General features: G+C 42.2%; 1 protein-coding gene across 1 annotated transcript in view; it reads right to left on the reverse strand.

Annotated features, from left to right (window-relative positions):
• ST3GAL5 (ST3 beta-galactoside alpha-2,3-sialyltransferase 5) overlaps positions 1-24,092 on the reverse strand; it is a 1,145,576-nt gene that overhangs the window by 663,310 nt on the left and 458,174 nt on the right. Inside the window, exon 3 of the mRNA XM_044062329.1 lies at positions 20,098-20,209. Within this exon, the coding sequence (XP_043918264.1) occupies positions 20,098-20,209 (112 nt within the window). The remainder of the gene's footprint in view (positions 1-20,097; positions 20,210-24,092) is intronic.

Raw genomic sequence — 24,092 nt, forward strand, 5'->3', positions numbered from 1 at the left:
ATTCAACTTTTTTACTGGAACTACATGTAGAACGGAAAATGTTATTTATTTAGCTCAGTGTTGCTCCTGCACAGCGTTTTACATTGGTAAAACAAACAGACAGTTAAGAGAAAGGATTAGGGAGCATGATTATAGCATGAGGACAGGTGATGAGCGTAATGCACTAGCCAAGCATCAAAAAGTGAGGGGTAACACACATAAATTTAGTTTCTTTGTTATACAAACTGTTAATTCTAATGCTAGGGGAGGTGACTTAGAAACCCTCACCCTGGAAATGGAAACTAAATGGATTATTAGATGTAAGGCTGACCATCCACCTGGTTTGAACGATAAAGTCAGCCTACATCCGTTTTTAAAGAAAAGAAGATTAGGAAGAGGGTTGAAACACTAGAATTTAATAGGTTTCTAATGCACATAATCTAGTAGGTTATGAGGTTTATTAGTGGTTAGTACATGTTATTTTGCAAGCATAGACGTATTTTATAAGAGGTATGACATGAGAAAATAATACACAGGAATCTGAGTTCACACACCATAGGACCACTGTGCGTTATAATGTCATTTACTGATATATTGATATATTAAATTCAAACATATTTAAATATATTTTTATATAAAATATTTTTAATATTTATATTTATATATATATTACATAAGGATTTTTTAGGAATGTAGGTCATTGTTGTTATTCCTTTCACATTTACATATTTTAACAATTGTTATAGCACCATCTTCTGGATGAATTGTGAAGGATATGCATTTGTATTAAAATATTAGTATGGCAGTTTTTAAATATTTTATACATATCACATATGTTTATTTGTTATTAAAATATATATAGAATTTATAGATGCAGATAGTTTGAGTTTAGGAATTGTTATATTTAGTATTGCGCCTTATAAAAGGAAATGCTTTATTGATGATAGCTTGATTGTTATTTAAAATTGATTAATTGTTTTATTTATGTCATTGGTTGGCTATATAATGGACTGTGCTAATTTGTTCTTTGTACAGTCTGAGGAAGCCCTTGTGGGTGAAAGCGCTTACTGAACTAATAAATGAACGTTCCTATGCTATACTGGTGAATCGTTGGATTATTTATGTGCTTTTGGTTGAATTACGCTGCTTAGACGTCAGCCGTAGCGTTCCTACTTTGAGTGACTGATTACAATAACATAATTAACCAAAGAGAACAAGACAAGGACACAGAAGAACAATGTATGGGATTAGTGCAATGACAAAGGGAACAGTGTGATAAGGTGCAAACACAAAGTATCTGGGATGCCTTGATAAACGCTATTCATAAAAGGCACCTGCTGCCCACTACACAGCTTGAGCCCTAAGCTCTGTGTAGCTCAGCTCAAACAAGGGTAAAACATCAGAAATGAAGCAAACCAAAAACAAGCAGCAGCCGAAAGAAACTCAGACTTCATTACCACGAAATAAACACTCAGAACACTTCAATTTCCTGTCCTCATACTAGAGGAAAATCATAAAAACAGTTCTAAACGTAAAACACGAGCAGGCAATACAAGTCTCAATATTAGCCTAAAAATGGGTATTTGTGTTATCTGCCAGTATTTTACTTCATTTAAAGTATTTTCAGACGCGCAGTCTTGAGTAGCTCAGGTCAAAGAGCAGCAACGTTGTGCAATACTACAGAAATTAAAGCAAGCCAAAAACAAGTAACAGCCTACAGAACCTCTCAGTGCTAATTACAGCAAATAAATGCTCAAAACATTGCAAATCCCCACAGACAAAAACAATGTACAATAATTCAAAATGTAAAACTGCAGCAGGTAGCACACCACATAAAATATTAGCTTAAAAACTGCCGCTTCCTGGTGTTGGAGGGGGATAAGGTCAGTAGTCACTTCCCTGGTGTTGGAGGGGTAGGATCAGTAGTCACTTCCGGTAAAACATTTTCACAGGTAAGCAATGTCTGGCAGCTCAGCTCAAGCAAGAGAAAGCTGAGAAATACTGTACACATAAAAGCAAGCGAGAAACAAGCAACTACCATAAATAAATTCTCAATGAACTCCAAACTCCAATTCTCGCACAAAAGAAAAACTGCACAAAACAGTTCCAAACATAAAACACTAGCATGCAACACAACTCTCAATATAAGCTTAAAAACAGGTATTTGTGTTGCCTCCCAGTTTTTCAGTTCCGGTAAACCAGTTTATGTGAGCAGTCTTGTGTAGCTCAGCTGAAACAAGGACAAAGTCACAATACAGTACAAACTAAAGCAAACAAAAAACAAGCAAGAGGACGCAGAAACTCACAACGCTAATAACCAGAAAATAAATCCTCATAATGCTGCAAATCCTCCTTCTCTCACATGACAACAATAACATGAAACTACCAAATGTAAAACTAGCAAACAACACAAGTTACAATATTAGTTTAAAACCAGTGTCACTTCCCTGGTGTAGGTGAAATAAGATCAATAGTCATGTCCAGTACAGCAGTTTCTCAAGTGGACGCCATACAAATTGAAGCAAGCTAAAAACAAATAGCAGCCAATGGAGACTTGCAGTGCTAACTACCAGCAAATACATGCTCACAAAACTGGAAAGTTTTCCTTACTCTTCACAACACAAAAAGTACAGTTTTGTACCTACCATAAATGTAGATGTTCGAAGATCCACATTGCTGCAGTCCTTACACTTGGGTAGTCCGCTGTCCTCGGTCGGCCCGAATATCAAAGTATAAGGCTGACGTCGGTCAAGGCGCATTTGACTGACATCAGAACGTCAGGGTACAAATGCGCATGACCGACGTCATATCCTCAGTCTTTTCTTGCCCCAGATGTCAGAAGACCCTAAAAATAAAGGTCAAAACCAAAAGACAGCAAACAACCAACCAACCACCCTTGCATTAAATATATATACAACATATACAATATACACAATATGTACAACCCAACCCACACAACCACCTCGAACTGCAGAGGGAAGGAGGGGTAAATTGGACTGCAGCAATGTGGATCTTCGAACATCTACATTTATGGTAGGTACAAAACTGTACTATGTTCTTCATCTCACATTGCTGCAGTCCTTACACTTGGGTAGAATCCCAAAGCAGAGGTAAGGGAGGATGGCTAAACTACAAGGAAGCAGGAGCTGCCAAAATGCCCTGCAAAACAGCAGTGGCAAAACCAGCCCTGGATTTAGAGTAAAGTGGCAGGTGATAATGCCTAGAGAAAGTATGCACTGAACTCCAAGTAGCTGCCTCCAAAATATCCTTGGTTGCCACTCCCCTCAAAAAAGCTGTCGAAGTGGCAGTAGCCCTAGTGGAATGAGGCCTAATCCCAGCTGGAATCTCCTTGCCATGATGGGAATAACAGAAAGCAATGCAAAACCCAATCCACTTAGAAATAGTTTGTTTTGACACAGGCTTGCCCTGAGAACTCAAAGCAAAAGAAACAAACTGCTGAGACTGCCTGAACTCTTTAGTTCTGTCCAAATAATAACGCAACTGCCTGTGTACATCTAAAGTGTGCAAAATCTTTTCCCCTTTATTTTGGGGATTTGCATAAAAAGTAGGCAAATGAATAGTTTGGTTTAAAGCCACACTAGAAACCACCTTAGGCATAAAGGAAGGATTAGCACGTAATGATACCCTATCCTTATGGAAAATCAAGAAAGGCTCAACCGCCATAAGGGCCTGCAATTCAGAAACCCTTCTTGCAGAGGTAATGGCCAACAAAAAAGCAGTCTTCCATGATAAATATTTCAACTCAGACGTAGCTGCAGGCTCAAAAGGTTGTAGAGTGAGTTTCTCCAACACAAAATTGAGATCCCAAGCAGGAGCAGGAGCTTTCGGGGGTCTTATATTCTTTGCCCCTCTAAGAAATTGCTTGAACAAAGGATGAGAAAACAATGGTGGGACACAATCATAGTGAGCCGAAATTGCTGCAGCATGAACCTTAATAGAAGAGAAAGACAAACCTTTGTCCAGTAACTCAGTAAGATATTGAAGAGCCACATTCAAATTAGGCCCAGAAACATCAAAATCTTTTGCTGCACTCCAAAATAAAAATCTCTTCCATTTATCTGCGTACACTTTCCTTGTACTAGGCCTTCTAGCTTCCAAAATAACATTCAAAACTTGCTGAGGAAGTGGAGGGCCACTATGGTTCAAAACAGAATATGCCAGGCTGTTAGGTGCAGAGATTGAAGCTTGACATTGAGCAAATGGCTGTCCTCCTGTGACAACAGGTGTGGAATCGAAGGCAAAGGCCATGGAGGCTTCCGTACTAGACTTCTCAGTAATGGGTACCAGTGCTGTCGAGGCCAATCTGGAGCTATTAAAATCATCCTTGGCTTGTCCTGTGTGACCTTTAGAAGTACCTTTGGGAGGAGAGGCAGAGGTGGAAAGGCATACACATGAAGATTGCTCCAATTGAAAGAAAGAGCATCCACTCTCCAAGCTGTGGGATGAAACCTTTTGTGCAAAACTTTGGCAGCTGATGGTTTAGAGGAGAAGCGAACAGATCTATGTCTGGAGTTCCCCATGACACTGTCAATTTCTGAAATACATGAGGATCCAATTTCCACTCGTGGGGATCCATAATTCGTCTGCTCAACACATCTGCTAAGGAGTTCTGTGCTCCTGGCAGAAACCTTGCCTGAAGATTGAGCTGTAAACTGAGAGCAGTCTCCCACAAAATCATTGCTTGCCTGCATAGAGGATAAGAATGTTCCCCTTGCTTGTTGATGTACCACATGACAGTTGTGTTGTCTGTTAGAATCAACACCTGCCCTGGAAGAAGTAACTCCTTGAAAGCTATTAATGCAAACTGGACTGCTAACATCTCCTTCAGGTTGATATGTAGATGTTGTAGTCTGGCAGGCCACCTGTCTTGTATCCACTTTCCATTTAGATGAGCTCCCCAAGCTTTGTCTGAGGCATCTGTCGTTAAAATCTGACTCGCCTCTGGCCGGGTCACAGAGAGTCCCTTGTTTAGGTGACATTCCTGAGCCCACCACAAAAATTCCTTTTGAATGCAAGGTATTATTTGAATGACGGTGTCCAGATCCTGGCAGTGCTGTGTCCATACATTTTTGAGATACCATTGCAGCTTCCTCATATGCAGTTTGGCATTGGGAAGCACCAGAATACAAGATGCCATGAACCCTAAGGCTTGAAGGACTGTCCTTGCAGTCAGCCCGGACTGATGAGATAGTTGATGGAAGTAAAGGGATAGATTCTTTTGTTTGTCCGGGGTTAAAAAGGCCATCTGGGATGCTGTATTCAGTCTCACACCCAGAAAGCACATGTCCTGAGAGGGTACTAGACTGGACTTTATTTCGCTCACAGAATACCCCAGGCATCTTAGCACTGCTATCACATATTCCAAATGATGAAGAAGCTCTTCCTTCCTTGAGCCAGAATCAGGCAGTCGTCCAAATAAGGATAGATCTGAATTCCTTTTAGCCTGAAGAAAGCTATCACTGGAGCCAGAACTTTCGTGAACACTCTGGGCTCAGTAGATAAGCCAAAGGGCAATGCAGAGAACTGATAGTGAGAAGTCCCAGCTCGAAAACGCAGATACTTCCTGCAACTTAGTCTGATAGGAACATGAAGGTAAGCCTCATTGAGATCCAAAGTTACCATCCAATGATCTTTGCCCAGCAGAGGTAAAAGCTGCTGTAACGTCAACATTTTGAACTTGGGAATGTCCAGATAAGTGTTGAGGGTAGATAAATCCAAAATTGGTCTCCACATGTTCCCCTTCTGTGGTACTAGGAACAGGCGAGAATAAAATCCTAGGCCCACTTCTGGCATAGGAACCGGCTGTATGGCCCCTATTTGGAGTAACAGAGAAACTTGCTTGTGAGCCTCTATTCTTTGTTGAGGAGGAACGTCTGGCATGCCTTTGAAAGGAGGCAAGGTATGGAAATAAAACCTGTAACCGTGGTGTATGATATCCAATACCCATCTGTCTTGGGCAATTAAACTCCAATTTTCTTTGAAAAGTGCCAACCTTAGCTGAAAAGATAGGTCATTGGGTCTGTTTACGAAAGGACTGACCCCTGCCCTCACCTGAAGACTGTGCAGGAGAACTCCCTGTTCTAGGCCTGAAAGAACCCTGAGTTCTGCCCCTGCCACGTCTAGATCTACCCCTAGACTGGGAATCATAAGAAGGATACATCCACCCCTTAGTAGGCCAATTTCTACTAAACTTTGGAGGCTGAACCTGCAAAAAATCTTTAACAGTCTGCATAGACTTAGCCTTGACTTCCATTTTCTTTAAGACTGTCTCAACAGGAGAACCAAACAACACGTCAGATTGTAAAGGAGCATCTAAAATCCGAGATTTAACATGGTCAGATAAATTCTGATCCCTCAGCCAGGCGTGCCTGCGAAGAACTGACCCAGTGGCAACCACCCTAAACGAGGCCTGACTCTGGGAGAAGCCTTTGAAACAGAAGGAGAGGGCCTAGCTACCCTAGGAAGGGAGGGGAGTATAGTAACCTGAGAAGCCCCTTCAGCCTGACCTGCCTCCTGAGAGGCCACATCTTGCAATAATAAAGTCTCTCCCTGGGAACCCAAAGAAACCTCCGGTGGAGCCACCGGCTCCACCGACACCTCTAAAGAACCGGCGTCCGGAACAGACGGTTCTTCTAGCCTAGGCTTAACTGCTTTGTCCTTGCGCTTCTTGAAGCGGGCCGGAGCATCCGACGGCATTTTATAATTGCACCGCTTCCCAAAGACTAACCTGGCACAATCCAACCTTCTCTTTATAGTGCGTTTATTGAATCTAGCACAAGAGCGACAGCCAACCACGTCGTGCTCAGGCCCTAAGCAAGGAATACACAAAGTATGATAATCTCTATGTATCTGTTTCCCACAAGAAATGCAATTATTTACTTTTTCTGACATCCGTAAATCACTGAGGCAAGAAAAACTAAAATATTCCCCAACGGGTACTTAGCCAACTTTGAACTCGGTCTGAAACTTCAAATCGAAAAATCTCAGAACGCCAACCGGCACTTGCAATGCTGCTTCTGCATCGGACCATGCGGCAAAAAGACTGAGGATATGACGTCGGTCATGCGCATTTGTACCCTGACGTTCTGATGTCAGTCAAATGCGCCTTGACCGACGTCAGCCTTATACTTTGATATTCGGGCCGACCGAGGACAGCGGACTACCCAAGTGTAAGGACTGCAGCAATGTGAGATGAAGAACATCTGTGCAGAAGTTCCAAATGTAAAATACTGGTAAACTGCACAAATCTCAACAGCTTAAAAAGTCAATTCTCTGGTTTTGGAGGAATCAGGTCAGTAGCCATTTCCAGTAAATCAGTTTCTCAGGCAAGCAAAGTTGCTCAGTTTAATACAGTTCAAACAAGCCTCTTGCAAAATGTGAGGTGCCTCTACTGAAAATATCTCCTTAAATGTTATCGAGATGATAGTATCCAATATGCCACTCTCAAGTTCTTTAGATATGGGTACATCAACACACCTTTCTCATGGGTCAGGAGGGTACATCTACGGTAGCCTCTTTGCACAGCTAGACTAGTTGGGAAATCATAGCTGTCTTGGCCACAGACAGGTTACTACAGGGATCCTGGCTTTGTCTGTAGCCTTTTGCAGAACGTTGGGCACTGGAGATGTGGGGAAGGATGTAGAAGGGCGCCCTTTCCTAAGGGAAAGGCACGACGTACATTGATTGTACTCCATCATATTTGAAACATAACCTTCCCAGTGACAGTTCTTTGTTTCAAACTTTGAAAGACTCTGCGGTATGGTATCCATCTGCAGTCGTTAGGTCTGTTCCTATTAATAGTATGTATTACTGTGTGTATTATAATGCTGTTCCTTTATTTGTTAATTAATGTGTTAAGAGGGTGTATTTCATGCTAGTATAAAGATGATGAAAATGTATATGAAAAGTTCTTACTCTGTTAAAGGCAAGTTTGCCGAGGCGCTAGAGAATTTATCTGTTTTTATACTATATGTGGATATATATCACATATTTTATGCTACTTGAGTGCAGTTTAGAATAAATCCTTGTTTTCCACTGAATTGGATTCACTATTTGTGGTGAAGTACTGTTCCTATTAAGCTTGCACACCACCACTTTTTTCTTGCCTGACGAAATGCAGGACGCATGGAGATGCATGCCTAGTTGAGAAGTTAACCCCATGGTTGCTTGTTTACCACAACTGCGGTGCTGTGTGTAGTACCTTTAAAGCTTTTGGCTGTCAGACTGTCCTGAAGGTTCTCAGGGCCTGAATTAAGGCCACACTGTCCCTTCTAAAATGATATGTCCTTGTGTCATGAAGTTGATCCGGTGCCACATACACTAAGCAGGGAAGTATGTGCCTCCCACACTAGATTTTATGCATCTGCTACTATGTAGTCCTTTTAACTCCATAAGGCTCTAATGTCACCTTAAAAAGTCAAACCACTGCTGCGTGATTCATGATACTTACTGGACAGGTTAAACAATTTAGGTATGATAAATTACTTGTTACTACTGATGTAGTTTATTTTCTGTTATTACACATAAATAGAAGTTAGAATGAGTTACCGTAATGTTTTTTGAATAATGGAGCGTCTTAAATGACATGGTATTTTGTTAACAACATGTACCGTTCAATTTATGACTTGAACATTCACTTTAATAAGCTTACAAAAGTAATGTTATTTTGTTTTAATATAGTTTTGTCACCTTTTAGACAAATACATATGTATAAATTTAAATAGCAGTGAATCTAAGAAGTGAATGAATTAATTGATGAACCACCTGATATACCTTAATGAATTAAATATTTAATTGGCTCATTAAGAGTTATTATCTAAGACATAAAAAGGAATGACTTAGTGTTGTTTTATACTTGTCTGATGAAGCGTGCTTTTTGGTGTCACGAAAAGCGCTTTACTTTCCTGGGTTTTAAGAATAAAGCTTTTGTAAATATTCGTGGTGTTTGGTCTACTCTCGTTTCTACTAATAAATAGAAGTTATGTCCTTACCATAACGTTCCATGTGGAGTGTTCATCTCGCCTTTGTTCTTACACCTGGGTTCGGAGCCGATCCTTAGCTCCGTGTCGGCCGCTTGGCAAAGCTCTGCATCGAGAAGAAGCTCGAGACCAACCTAACTCCCACAATCCCCCTCTGCCTTTACCTCAGATCTAGTTTGCAAGCAAACCAGAAGTCAACAGAGAGAATATAACACATTCATGCCAACAAGAACAAACATAGTTGAAAATACAGTCACAACAACTGCATAAGGCAGAAGTAGGAGAACCAAACCAGACACCTAAACTGGACGTTCTTCCTGAGGGTGGGAGGGTGGGAATGTAAGAACAAAGGCGAGATGAACACTCCACATGGAACGTTATGGTAAGGACATAACTTCTATATGTGAGAGTGTTCAATCTCGCCGTTTGTTCATACACCTGGGTAGCGTCCCTAGCTCCATGTTCCTGAGGAACTCACGGGAGAACGTTCCTGAGCACAGTGGAACCAAAGGTTGCCCTGTCCCTAGAAACCCTGTCCACTTTGTAATGAGTAATGAACGTATGTGGTTTAGACCAAGTGGCAGCCGCACAAATAGTGTCTAACGGTAGGCGGGCTGCATGAGCCAGGGATGTAGATACTGAACTTGTAGAGTGCCCTTTGGGCTTGACAGGTAAAGTTTGCTCCGAGGCAGCATAAACAAAAATAATACAATCGGATAGCCATTTGGAAAGGGTACGTTTCGTAACTGCCATACCCTTCTTGCTGTCTGCAAAGGCTACAAAAAGCTGGTCTGTTTTTCTGTGATCCTTTGTTCTATCCAAGTAAAATCTGAGTTGCCTATGAACATCTAACTTGTGTAACATATATTCCAACTTATTGGAATGGTTTTTGAAAAAGGTAGGGAGCTCAATGGACTGATTAATGTTATTAACGGAGCAAACTTTGGGAAGAAAGGACGGATTAGTGCAAAGAGATACTCTATCAGAGTGAAAGATCAAATAAGGGTGTTTAACGGAAAGAGCTTGAAGCTCGATACCGTCTGGCCGATGTAATGGCCACCAAAAAGAGGGTCTTCCATGATAAATATTTCAAAGGACAGGAAGAGGCTGGTTCAAAAGGTGGTAGCATCAGCTGAGATAAGAGAAGGTTCAAGTTCCAAGGTGATGTAGGAGTTCTAACTGGTGGTCTAATATGGAAAGATCCTTTCAGAAAGGCCTTACAGAGTCTGTGAGCCATAATAGGAGCCCCACATTCTTCCACATGAAAGTTTGAAATGGCAGCCAATTGCACTCCCAAAGTGGCAGGAGAAGCTCCTTGGTGGAACAGTTCGGTCAAAAACTCCAAGATCCTATTCAGAGGAGCTATCACGGGTCCAATTGTTGTGTATTTGCCCAGTGCACAAAACGCTTCCATTTACTAGTGTAAATCTTTGTAGTGGAAGCTTTATGAGAAGCCACTAGTATATTCTGAACTGCAGGGGAAAGATCAGACCTGGCTAAGTAGGGAAGCGGAGCAGCCAAGCTGCTAGTCTGAGGGAGAATAGCGACGGGTGGGGAGCCCCTGACGAGTGGGTCAGTAGATCGGCTCGGGTCCAGGATCCAGGGTTCCCAATTGTGTGCCAGAAGAAAGGGAAACCAGATTTGACGAGGCCAGAATGGGGCAATGAGGATAATCGTCCTTTGCAGGTTGTTGGCTTTCTGCAGAAATTTTGCAATCAGGGGAAATGGTGGAAAGGCGTAAAGGAGACCCGGGGGCCAATCGTGAACTAGAGCGTCCCTGGGAACCTCCCCTGGAGGGGGTAATAGGGCAAAATAGCTTCTGCATTTGGCGTTCATTGGAGACGCAAAGAGATCGCAGGAAGGCTGGCCCCATTTGCGAAAAATTTCCTTCGCAACTGACTGTTTGAGGGACCACTCGTGAGGCAACAGGATAGCTCTGCTCAACCTGTCGGCGATGACGTTGGATAACCCCGGGATGTGCGTTGCTATCAGAAAGTGACCCGTGGACTCCGCCCATTGCCAGATTCTCATGGCCTCTCTGCATAGCTGATAAGACTTGGTTCCCCCTTGCTTGTTTATGTACCAGACTACGGACATGTTGTCCGTCTGAACTGCAATTGTCCCTAGAGGAAGAAGGGGAGCAAAGTGTTGCAACGCTAGAAACACTGCCCTTAACTCTAGAACATTGATGTGCAGATTGTACTCCAAATTGGTCCATTCGCCTTGGACTGTCTGTCCCTGAAGGATACCCCCCCACCCTATCAGGGAAGCATCCGTGATCACCATAGCTGCCGGCGTGGGTAGCACAAATGGTCTTCCGCTGGAAAGATTGCAAGTCTGGAGCCACCAAGCCAGGTGTGATTTGCATATGTTCGTGATGTGAATTTCGTGCGTCAGGGGTAACTGTTGGAACGACCATTGTGCAAACAGTAGCCATTGAAGAACCCTCATGTGCAGTCTTCCCAAGGGTATCGCAATGAGAGAAGCTGCCATGAGACCCAAGACCTTCAGAACCAGTTTCGCTGGGGATATTCTGGATGATAGAAGAAGAGATATATGGTTTTGTAGTGAGGCTATCCTTTCTGGAGGAAGCCTTAGAATTAAGCAACGCGTATCCAATTCTGCTCCTATGAATGAGATATGCTGCGATGGCTGTAGTAAAGATTTTTCGAAATTTACGGAAATTCCGAGATGAAGACAAAGTTGCAGTGTGTAATCCCTGGCCTGAATCAGTCGACGCTCGGTGGTGGCAGAAAGGAGCCAGTCGTCCAGATACGGAAACACCTGGAATCTCAGGCGTCTCAAGTGAGACGCTACCACTGCCATACATTTGGTGAAAACCCTGGGGGCTGAGGTCAGACCAAAGGGCAGGGCTCGAAACTGAAAGTGACTGGCTCCCAGCCGGAAGCGCCAGTGATCCCTGGACGCCCTGGCCATTTTGATGTGGTAGTATGCGTCCTTTAGATCTATTGAGCACATCCAGTCGTCCTTCTGTAAGAATGGAAGGATCGACTGAAGCGTGACCATCCAGAACTTTTCTTTCTTGATGAAGGTATTGAGTTTGCTTAGGTCGAGAATTGCCCTCCAGTCCCCTGTCTTTTTTGGAACTAAAAAGAACCTTGAGTAAGTTCCGAATCCTCTTTGGTCCGCTGGGACTGGTTGGATGACTCTTTTCTAGCAGCTTTGAAATTTCTATAGCTGCAGGGCCTCGCAGATGGGGCGGCACATCTGGGAGTCTTTTCTGCGGAATTGGGGGCAATAGGAAGGGAATTCTGTAACCTCTGGTAACAACGCTTTTTACCCAATTGTCTGACGTAAGATTTTGCCAGGCCTGAGGGTATAAAGCTAAGCGACCCCCGACTGCCTCCAGAGCAGGACAGTCGGGCCTCCTCTCAGGAGTGCTGGAAAGGCTTCCTGGGGAGTGTATCCCTGTCACCTTGGTTTTGCGTACCACCTCTGCCCCCTCCTCTGCCTCTAGAGGGGGCATCACCCTGTGTGCCCGGGAAAGAGCCTTGGGGTTTTCGAAACCACATTTTTCCACCACGTTGCCCTTTGGGGTACGGTCTGGATGGGGTGGAAAAACGGACTCCGACAGCAGACAGAGTCTTTCCCTCTTGTTCACACCGGGTAAGGGTCTCCTTTACTTTGGGGCCAAAGAGAGTGGCACCATCAAATGGGGCGTTAGTAAAGGAAGACTTGAAGGCTTCCGCAAAGGAACATAAGCACATCCAGGATTGTCTCCGAAGAGCAATCACTGAAGTCGCTGCCCTACTCGATCCTTCGGCTGCGTATGAGATCAGCCTCATGGACGAGTTTACAATAGATGTAAGGGTATTGAGATGTGCTGTAACTTTCTCCGAGACAGCAGCATCTGTAGTACCCTGGAGGGTATCTCCCAACTCTTTGATTAGATCCCTCTGTAACCGTGTGAAGTGGGTCAAATAGTTCAGGGATCGCATAGAAAAAGCCGCTGAACTAAAAATGCGCTTCCCATACCTGTCCATAGTCCTAGAATCTCTGTTAGGCGGATGGACAGATGAGGAAGATTCAGACATCTCCTTTTTCATGGCCGCTGCCACCACCATAGCGTCCACTGGCACTCCCTTTGTCAGATAAGCCTTATCTTGGGGGGGCAGTAATATATTTATTAGGCTTTCTAGGGACTGGCTCCACCGTGTCAGGAGTTTCCCACGCCCTTCGAGCAATCAATTCCATCAACTCATCGAAGGGCGGAGTGACCCAGGAGGAGGAAGGGCGAGCACCGAATGCCTTCAGCAAGACTGACTCATCCTCAGAAGGGGGAAGGGATTGCCAATCACCTCTCTGCTTCAGGATCTCCAGGATGTCAGAAAAAGAGACATCCTCTGAAGGTGATTTTGGGGACCCTTCTGACTCATCCAAGTCAGTGTCCGATGTCAAGGATTCTTGTGGAGAATCCAAGTGTCTCCTCTTACACAATCTTTTCCTCGGAACTTCCTCGGGGGGGGGGCATCCGATGAAGCCTCCGAGGAAGAGGGGGCACCCTCTAGGGGTGGCTGAGACACTGGTGCTCGACGCTTAGATGTAGCTGTGGGTGCAGAGGAGGATAACGGACCTTTATGGGAAGGAGAAGCTGTTTCTGCTGAAGTGGTTGTCTGAGTAGACAACACCTTCCTCATGAGGTCGAAGGCCCCCGGGTCCCGAGTCGAGGTATCCCCCGGTTCCAAAGAAATCAGAGGAATCCCCGAGACAGGCACCGAAGGTATTGACCCCGAGGACAGAGCCGAGTCGATCCGAGCCGAGGCTCCGAGAGGGAGTGTCGGAACCGAAACATCGGTCCGACTCTCAGTCCCGGATCCAAGGATGGATCTTCGGCTCCGAGACTCCGGTACTGGGTCCGACGGAGTCGAGGTGAACGGTGCCGACCGAGAAAAAGACGGTTCCGGCACCGAGGGCTCCACAATCACCAGATCAGCCTCTCCCGGCTCCGAAGACTGGATAGGCCTTGGAGGAGGAACAGGTGGAGATAAGGGAAGGCCTTCGAGTCTCGACACCAACTGGGAGGAGACAGAGATGAGTTTGGACAAGGCCGTATTCTCCATCAATTTCTGCACCACGCGGTCTACATCGGTGTCAGAGAGGGGCCTGGAAGAACACGTTGAAGGAATCAAAGACGGAGCCGACCTCAAAAGTGCAGGAGGAGGAAGCTCCGTCACCGGTTCCAAGACTCGAGGCTCGGTAACTGACAACAGTTCAACACTCGGCCCCGAAGTCTGTGGAACCGGTGATCGAACTTTGAATGAAGAGCTCGGAGCCGATGACCTGGGCTCCGACGTCTTCGATTCCTTCGAGGATTTGGATGTCTGGTCTGATGCATCCAGAGCCTCTTGGAAAGTAGGTTTCAAAAGGCCCCTATCCATAAGTTTCCTGCGCCTATCTGTCATGACCCTTCCACTGAAAGAATGGCAGATGGAGCAGTCTTCCTGCAGATGGAGAGGGCCAAGACAGTAGACGCAGGAACTATGATTGTCTGTGACAGACATTTTCTGTCCACATTGGCACCGTTTGAAGCCTGATTTAGCTTTTTCAGACATGTTACAAAGTCAAATCCAGTAAACAGTGAAATAGCCAGTAAAATTGTCCAATCCAGTAAAAATTGTCTAATCCAGTAAATTTTGTCAATCCTGTACAGTAGTCAAATCCAATAGTCAAATCCAGTAAGTTAAAGGGTGGGGTAGGCCCCGAGGGAATATAAAAAGTATATACGGAACCGAGAAACCCTCGATACACTACACACACACACACACACACAGTCAACTTAAGAAAATGTTTTATCCAATTTATAAGAAAAATATAAGAAATAATTAATCTTAGCTTTGAGGTGGTCCGAGCTCATCAAAAATGATGCGAACGTTGCAGCGGCAAACTAGATCTGAGGTAAAGGCAGAGGGGGATTGTGGGAGTTAGGTTGGTCTTGAGCTTCTTCTCAATGCAGAGCTTTGCCAAGCGGCCGACACGGAGCCGAGGATCGGCTCCGAACCCAGGTGTAAGAACAAACGGTGAGATTGAACACTCTCACATTATAGGGTTACAATAATTTGTAAGGTGATTGTAAATGTTTTAACAACAAAGAAATTCTAGTTTTGCATGAATTTTTGGATATAGTATTAAGAAATAACTTTTTTTTTTTGAGGGAGAATACTTCCACAAATTGCAGGAGTAGCAATGGGGGCACAATGTGCCCCTGGATATGCAAATCTGGTTCTGGTGAAATGGGAAAAGCTATGTGTGTGTTCATTTCACCATTGTTTGAAAATGTATATGGCCATTACAGATTTTAGATGACCTCTGTTTCCTGTGGAAATGAGGTGTAAATTGTAAATGCCTTAGTGGAATTTGTTAACTATTTGGGCAACACCACACATTTTTTAAAAAATTTACGTTCTCATATAATTTTGAGAAAATAGAGTATTTGGATGTAACCATTTTTGAAGGATAGGGTAAAGCAAAGATCTGTATCAACTATTTTTCTTAAAGACACCTTTTCGAATTCATAGCTACAATCTGATAACCACCACCTACTTTTCCAAAAAAGAAATACAGTGAAAGGACAAATAGTGCTTGGTAAAGGTGTGTACAGATAACCAAGTTGATGCCTCAAGTATATTTCTGAAGTCCACCCCATTTCAAAAAGCCACAGAGGTAGCCAGGACCCTAACCTTTCCTAAAAATGTTTTGTTATGGTGAGAGTAACAAAAAAACTGCATGGGACAGCCACTTGAAAAAGTCTGTTTAAACACTGACTGTCCCTTTTTATTTTCTGATTGAAAGTCTTTGTTCTGTCAGACTAGATCTGAGTTGCCTGTGGACATCCATAGTGTGTAGAATTTGTTCGCCTTGATTTTTTGGCTGTGGAAAAAAAGATGAGATGAACAGCCTGGTTTAGTGTAAACTTTGAACACCCTTAGACATAACAAAGGATTTATTTTCAAACTTACCCTGTCTTTGTGAAAAGTGAGATAGGAGTGAACCACCATAAGAGTTTGTAATTCTGATATTCTTCTTGCAGAAGTCTGAGCAATAATTATCACTGTTTTCCAAGATAACATCAAATCAGCTTTGTGAGGAGGTTTTTCTACAAAATTAAGATCACAAGAAGGAGACACCTCTTAGGTGGGGAGATATGTAACACCTTCTCAAAAAGTGTTTCACAAAAGGAAAGAAAGAAAGGGGGAATCTATGAAGCAGACAAACAGAAATGACAGAGAAATGAATCTTGACAGAAGAGGATAATATTTCACACATAATAGAATCACAGGAGACTAAACATTAAAACAGCTTCACCCATTTACCCATATATGATTTTCTAGCAGCAGGTTTCTTTGTCTCTTTTAATATTGGCTGTACATCTGAGGAAAAAAGGTGCCCTAAAGTTATTATAATTCTATCATCCAGACAGTCAACTGAAGATGATGAAAGTTGGGGTATATCAAATTCTTCCTGCCCTGTATGAGTATCTCCATTTTGTGGGGAAGCTTAAGGTTATTACTCTTGGCCATTTTTAAAAGAAGGGAGAACTGCTGTTGCTTGGGCCAAAAGGGGTTCTCCACAATTAGCTAAGGAGTCTCCTTCTGAATCTTGATAAGCACTGCGGTTATTAGTGGAAAGAGTGAAAAAGAAAACAGAAACATTCTCGTCCAGGGAAATGAAATGGTATTTACCCTCCAGGCCTGCAAGGATTCTTGGAGTACAATTTCTTCAGCTGTTGGTTCTGAATGGAGGCACAGATGGATCAATTCCTGGAAGACTCTTGGGTACAACTTCCATTTGAGGCTGTCTGGGTCCTGCTAAGCTTGTCTGCCACGATGTCTTGCTCTAACAGAATGTATGTAGCCTGGAGTGACAAAATTAACTGAGTCACTAGATCCCAGGCTACTGTAGCTAATATGCAAAGGGGGGGGGGGGGTTAGGATGTGGTTTCCCCTTGTTTATATACCACATCACTGTGGTATTGTCTGTGATTACTAACAGAGAGCCTACAGTCCAAAGATGTTTCAGGGACTTGACAGCATTTACTAGGGTCACCATTTTCTTGACATCTGTGTGTTTTAACCTGTCTTGTTAGTTTCCAAGACTATGCACTTTTTCATTCCCTTGGGCACAGTTCTAAAAGCAGAGTCTGAAGCATCTTCTGTTACAGACTGAATGGGGGCTGACAGGGAGAAAGGCCCAGGTTAAGAAACAACTAATTCACCCACCAATTTAACTCCCATTTTACAAATCTCACCAGCTCAGCTGCCTAAATCAGAGATTATGGACAAGATGTGAAGTAATATGTAGAAATCAGACAATCAGATAAGGGAAAATGTGGATGCTCTGCAACCTGCAACGGGCTATTAAAAGAGACATGCACTTTGTAAACACTCTCAGGGCTTTAGATAACAAAACGGTGAAAAAGGCAAGTTGAAAATGCAAACCAGATGCAAAAAAATGCAAAAAAGCAACTGAAATGATTGCTGATCAGAAAGAGATGTTAAGCATCTTTTAAATCAAAAGTTACTAGAAAAGTGGCATGAGGAATGACGTGGTAACAAGGACTGTAGAGAAAGCATTTTGAATTTTGCAACTATGACATGAAGGTTTACAAAGGAAAGGTCTTAAAAGTTCTTTCTCTGGCATCACAAAAATTCTTGAACAAAATCCTTTTCCTGTTTGATCTGAACCATCCCCTGAAACAGCACCTGATTTAGAACAGGAAGGAACACGCCAGTTTGACTGAAAGGATACAGCTGAATCTCTTGAAAATGAGGAAGGTTATAACCTTTAAGAATGAATTTCAGAACCCAAATGTTTGAGGTTATCTGGTGCGACAGAGGATAGTGTAGACTTAAATACTGTGACAGACTTACAGGACTGCCAGGGTAGGGAGGTAGAGAATCCTGAAGGGGCAAACAGTCCATCTGTTTTTTTAGGTTGTCCTTCATTCTGGGAGGATGCCCCTTCTGCACTGAAGCTCCCTGCCACCTTTTTTTTTTTTCCCCCGCTTGAATCTTGTTGGGTACACCTGTTCTGCTTCCTAAGAGAAATCTGAACTGGAAGAAAAATTTCTACTATGTTGAGGAAAGGAAGTTTAAAAAATCTTGGTAATTCCCTAAATTAACTTTCGCCTTTCATTAAAGCCATACAAGAGCTCAGCAGATGAAGGACAAAATACCTCTTCTTTATCCACGGCAGCATTTAAAATTTCATTTATAACATCCTGTGGTACATTTAGACACTGTAACCAAGCAAATCTTCTCAAAACTGAGACAATTAACAGCAGATCTGGAAAACATTAGCAGTATCATAAGCACATTTCAAGGAATGTTTTATTACCCAAAATATAGTGGCTACCACAGAGCATGTAGATGCATTATTATCTGATAAGAGATCAGCAGTTAAATTCACAAAATTATCACAAGAAGCCAGCCAAAATTAGACGTGTGCCTGATAATTTACGATTCTGAATACCATTGTGAAAGAATAAACTTTTTTTTTTTTTTTGACCAAACACATCTAAACACTTTCCCGGTTTGTCAAAAGGGTTAAAGGCTGGCAGCTGAAAGAAGTTTGAAAGAAGCTGCCCTTGACAAAAAAAAAAAAAAAAAAATACTACAGGGTCTGCCCTGGGATAAGGGAAAAAAGAAATCTATGGAAACTGAGAAGTTTACACAGCTTATCAGACTTTTTAGGAACAGATGGGTGACTGTCAGGAAAAATGCAAGCTGCCAAAAAGGCATCTTCCAAGGCTGGCAAAATTGGGGGGGTCAACTGCAAGTCAAAGCAAATCTAGCAGTAATAAATCATAATACTTTTGTTGATATTCCCATACATATTGTTTTCCCATTGAAATAATTCCCTCATTCTGGAAACTGTACTGGAGATCAGTTATTCTGAAGGAAGGGAATCTGAGGATAAGCTCCCTTCAGAGTCAGACTTTCAAACCTGTAAACAGGGAAAATGAGAAGCATAGTCTTAATACAATTCTTGTCCCACAGACTGTGACTCAGTATCTGATAGGGAATAAATTCTTATCTTTTTCTGAGAAGGATAATTAACATACAAAGTCTTGAAGCTTCTCAACAACCTTTTTGCCAATCCCAGATAGCCATCTGCTTTGGGAGAAGAAAAATGTCTAGCTTTATACTTCCTTTTTCTAAGAGCCCCCCCCCCCCCCCCCACCAAGTTGGTCCTGGCCCTAGGAAAAGGCTCAGAGTAGCTAAGAGAACCAACTTCCCCAATACCTTCCCCAAGCTGACATGAGTAGTTCCTTTTACCCAAAAAAGGCAAATGGACAGCTACAGAGGCTGTGACTGCCTCCCAAACCACAGTGGCATCTCATGAAAGCACGTGAACATGGCTTTTTTGTATTAGTGTACTCACATTGCTTTTTTTAAAAGGTTTTCACGGTGTCCTACTTTCTTACTTCTTTCGGGAGATGGTCCCATTTTGCAGACCCTATCCCAGAAAATACTTTTTCTCCAATAGCTATTTTGAAACAAGTCCAGGCTAGAATAAGGTTCTCATCTTGACAGTGTAGTATTGCGTGAGTGAGTGAGTGAGTGAGTGAGTGAGTGAGTGAGTGTGTGTGTGTGTGTGTGTGTGTGTGTGTGTGTGTGTGTGTGTGTCATACATATTTCAAATATCAGAAAAGATTATTAACTGCTTTACGGCAGGGTAATGCACAAAGCTGTTTAAAGTATCTACGTTCTAAGTCAATGTATGCAGGCAGGTCAGTAAAGATTCCCTAAATGGGCCAGGTCCAACATTACATACATTTTAATATACTACAGCTACAGTCTTTGCTTGTAAGAAGTCTGCATTCCACAGGAAATGAGAAATACTCTTAACAGCTATATAAGCATTAGCAAAAGAGAGTAACAGATGCTTGTACAGTAACAGCACTGCGGGGAGAGAGACTTTACAAATAAATTGTTGATTTCTTGTCACCTCCACTTGCTGCTCTCAAGTAGCCAGAATTTCTCATTAATTACTTTCATTTTTACTAGGTTAAGCTACAGCTAGGATGTTATGCTAAACTAAAAGCCAGCAACATAATATCTCATCATGCTTTTTCTACAAAGTGGACAATCTGTCAAACCTTCATGTGCCTTGGATCCACTGTTCGTATGTCTTGACTTTCATTGCTGCTGGGAAGTTTGTTGGTAAAATAAAAGCAGGAGAGACACACTACACATATTATGAAGCACCGTCTATGAAAAAAAAAAAAAAAAAACATATTACCTTTATTTGCTTACTGATAATTTACACATGTATAAATATACAAACTATAAGTGTGTGTGTGGTGTGTGTGTGTATATATATATATATATATATATATATATATATATATATATATATATATAGTATATGTGTTTACTGGGGAACATAAAAAGCAGCAGTTACAGTCTTACAAATAAAACAGTGTTGTTTATTTTACAACAGACCTTGAAAAAACAGCGGTACACATACTTCCTGGACAACCTGCTAATTGTTATGTACAGATAGGCATTCTGGACATCTATACAGCACATCAAAACCCGAATGCACCATGAGAATCTGGAACTTGGCTTTGTTTAAAGGTTTAGGTTGCCAAAGTTCAAAATTGGCCCAAGGTATTTCGTCGTCTTGGGAGCTAAAAAATCTGGTGTGACTTCTGGGATGCCTCTACTCTGAGCAAGCCTGATGACCTCTAAGTAAGCTACCTCCTTTTGTCAGGGTGGTATATCTGGCAAAGGATGGGAAGTCAGCCTGGATGTTTTCCAAAATGGGTACTGTATAGCTTCTAGACATTGTGCCTTTTACCATCTGTCCTTCACGGCAGCCAGCCAAGCTTGTTGGTGGAAAGACATACAATCCTTTACTGCATCCATAGAGTGAGACAGGTGAGTCCTCAGGCTTTCTGTTGTTGCTTCTGAGGTGAATAGTTGTGAAACCCTCGATTCTGTGCATTCCCAATTCCTTGTGTGTGGTGCGCACTGAAGAAACCCTCACAGCTAAGGGTATCTTTCGTCTCGGGCCTCCGCTGGAAGTGGGCTTCCACCCAGTCGGACTTTACCGGTAATCACATGTCAATTAATTAATTAATTAATTAATTAATTAATTAATTAATACATCTTTCCTACCATTGCACAAAGATATGCTGCTGACACTTGCAATACAACAACATTTTTGTCACCTTCTAGTTCCTAAAAAGGTCCCCTGAGACACAGAGGATTTGGCATCAACAAGTCAAAGAATTTTTCCATCCTACTCATTCTTAAACAACATCTCTTTCTTCTTGGATACAAAACTACCAACATGTCCAAGAGAGCAGTGGAGAAAGAGGCCTCAGATTCTCTGCAAATCCACAAAATCTGAGCTGATTCTTAAGCTACATTTTTGTGGATTAGCCTCATGGACAGCAACGTGACATTTAAAGTGATATTTAGCATCACTTAAATATTAATTGATCACAGGTAACATCACTGACAGGTAACATTTTCAGATTCTATGTTTTTTTCTTCATGCTCTCACTGAAAGCAAGTTACATGCACCAAGTACTCAAGACCCAGAACGGCAAAGATGCTCAACTCAAAGGCATGCCTCTCCATGGAGTCCATAGCTCTTGAGATGAACTGCTAGACTCTCATCTGTGTGTTCCCTTTTTGTTGCTGGTATTGCCACAACAGAGTCTACATGGGGAGTGTTGGTCCACTGCCTAGGCAGCTGAAGGATGTTATCGAGCTTCCTGGCAAGGGGCTCAGTCACACTGGGTTCGTACCAAGCCCGCCACACAACCAGATTTATTACATGGTCTCCGGTGTGGAAGGAACACCCAGATGTAGAAGGGATAGTCTGAAAAACCTCCTGCACAATTGCCTCATCAGGGGGAGGGAGTCTATGGGTCAAGATCCCCTCTGTCTCACCAATTCCACCTGTTGTTGCAGGTGTAATGAAAGTCTAAAGAAAGAGTTAAAATGTTAAGCATTTTTTCTTTCTTTCCATTTTCTCTTGTTCATCTGAAGTCAGTGTACCTGTTCTCATGGGTTAAGAACGTATGACAGCTGTGTTTTTGAATATAAAAGAACAGAATGTTTTTTGAAGTGGGTTACACTACCAGTCTTGCTATCTTATCTAGTGAATATAACAAGAAAGATGAAAGACCAGGAACTGTCTTTTTTGTGACAGATAATTGCTGCAGTCTCTAATGGCCTTAATGGTTTGCATATCACTAAGCCACACCAGAATGGACAGAAATATATACATATATATATGTATACACACACACACATATATATATATATACACACACACATATATATATATATATAGATATCTATATATATATATATATATATATAGATATCTATATATCTACACACACACACACACATATATATATATATTTATACACACACATATATGTGTGTATATACATATATATATATATATATATATATATATATATATATATATATATTTATTTATACAATGACTGGCCATTAACATTCCAAAATGTGCACGCTGATTGGCCAGCCCAACCAGCGTGCCCGTTGTAAATCAGAGAATATACCAACGGAAAAAGGTCCGGTCGCCCAGACTTTTTTCCGTTGGTATATTCTTTAAATTTTGTTTTTATTTCTTAAAAAATAAAAATAAAATCTGTAGTCCGGACTCTGGACATACCAGAGAGGCAGCATGGACAAAATACTAGAGAAATCAGGTACGTTACTTAAAACTAAACACACGTACCTGATGTCCCTTGTATTTAGTCTATGCTGTCTCCGTCCTACTCCTAAACAGCCCTAAAGTTTTTTTTTTGTTTTTTGTTTTTTTAATTAAAAAAACAAAGAAAAAGAAAAATGGAGCAACGGAGATCTTCTTTTCTCTGTTGCTTACTTTCCCGAACAATGATGGAGGCACTGGGTATGCGTGGGAATGCAAGTCCCAAACACATGCACAGTACATCAGATAAGGCTCAAGGAATTGTCCAGCAGCAGCAGGACAGGACATCGCCCTTACGCAAAGACATTATTTAAGAAAAGTATTTTTTTCCTTAAAGGAGAACAACGGGATATGAAATTCTAGTGCACAGCCTGATGTCTCCTTGCACCCCTGTTAGCTAATCCTGCGCAAATAAATCTCCACTGCCGCTTTACAAAATTATTAACTCGACCATTTCAACTCCTAGCCATCCTCCCTTTCCGTACTATTTGAGTTTAAGTCTGAAAATCTAAATGTCCCGCCTTTGAAAACACTGTACCTGTCTCTTAAAAGCTGACGTCACGGCTACTACACTTCTGCACAAGTTACGGGTAGTTTCTTCTAGCATTGTCTTTAGCAGTAGCCATTGAACCTCCCACAAGGTGATGTCAGAGCCTTCTTGTCCAACCCAGTCCACTGACCCAATAAATCTCCGTATCTGCTGTGTGGAACTCCCTTTCTCGGAAGTGTAAACTGTCGAGGACATTCGAGTGAAGGACTTCAGGATTCCCTGTATATTGCACTCTGCTTACTTGTATCTAAGGTGAGTTTATTTATTTATTTTTTGACTCCATGCAGTATTTAATTCCTTAGTCGTGTCAATGAATTTAGATGCATTAGGAATGTTTTGTTTCTTTTTTTTTTTTGGACGCCGCATGTTTCAGTTGCTGAACGCTGGTGCAGAGCTCTGTTGGATGGCTGCTGGGTTGTGTGTATGTGTCGATGTGTTCGGGCTGCGAGTTTCTGAATTTAGATGCATTAGGAATGTTTTATTTCTTTTTTTTTTTTTTTTGGGGTCGCCGCGTGTTTCAGTTGCTGAACGCTGGTGCAGACCTCTGTTGGATGGCTGCTGGGTTGTGTGTATGTGAATGTTAATTTTGTAAGTGTGACTGCTTTGTTTAGTGGGTTGTGTGTATGTGAAAGCTAATTTTGTAAGTGTGACTGCTTTGTTTAGTTGCTGTATCCTGAAGTCCGATTGTGTGTGTGTGTGTGTGAACGCATCGAGTGAGTGTGTTTGACTGGTGCCGTAGTCTGCGGAATGACTGTGTATTTATCCATTTAGCATTTTCTCTTCGAAATTGCTGCCGTTTTTTTTTTTGCATTAATACACAAAGCGTGCATGACTAACAT

The sequence above is a fragment of the Protopterus annectens genome, chromosome 2.part1, assembly GCF_019279795.1.
Source record: "Protopterus annectens isolate FY-2018-M chromosome 2.part1, PAN1.0, whole genome shotgun sequence".
In the NCBI taxonomy this organism is placed as follows: Eukaryota; Metazoa; Chordata; order Ceratodontiformes; family Protopteridae; genus Protopterus; species Protopterus annectens.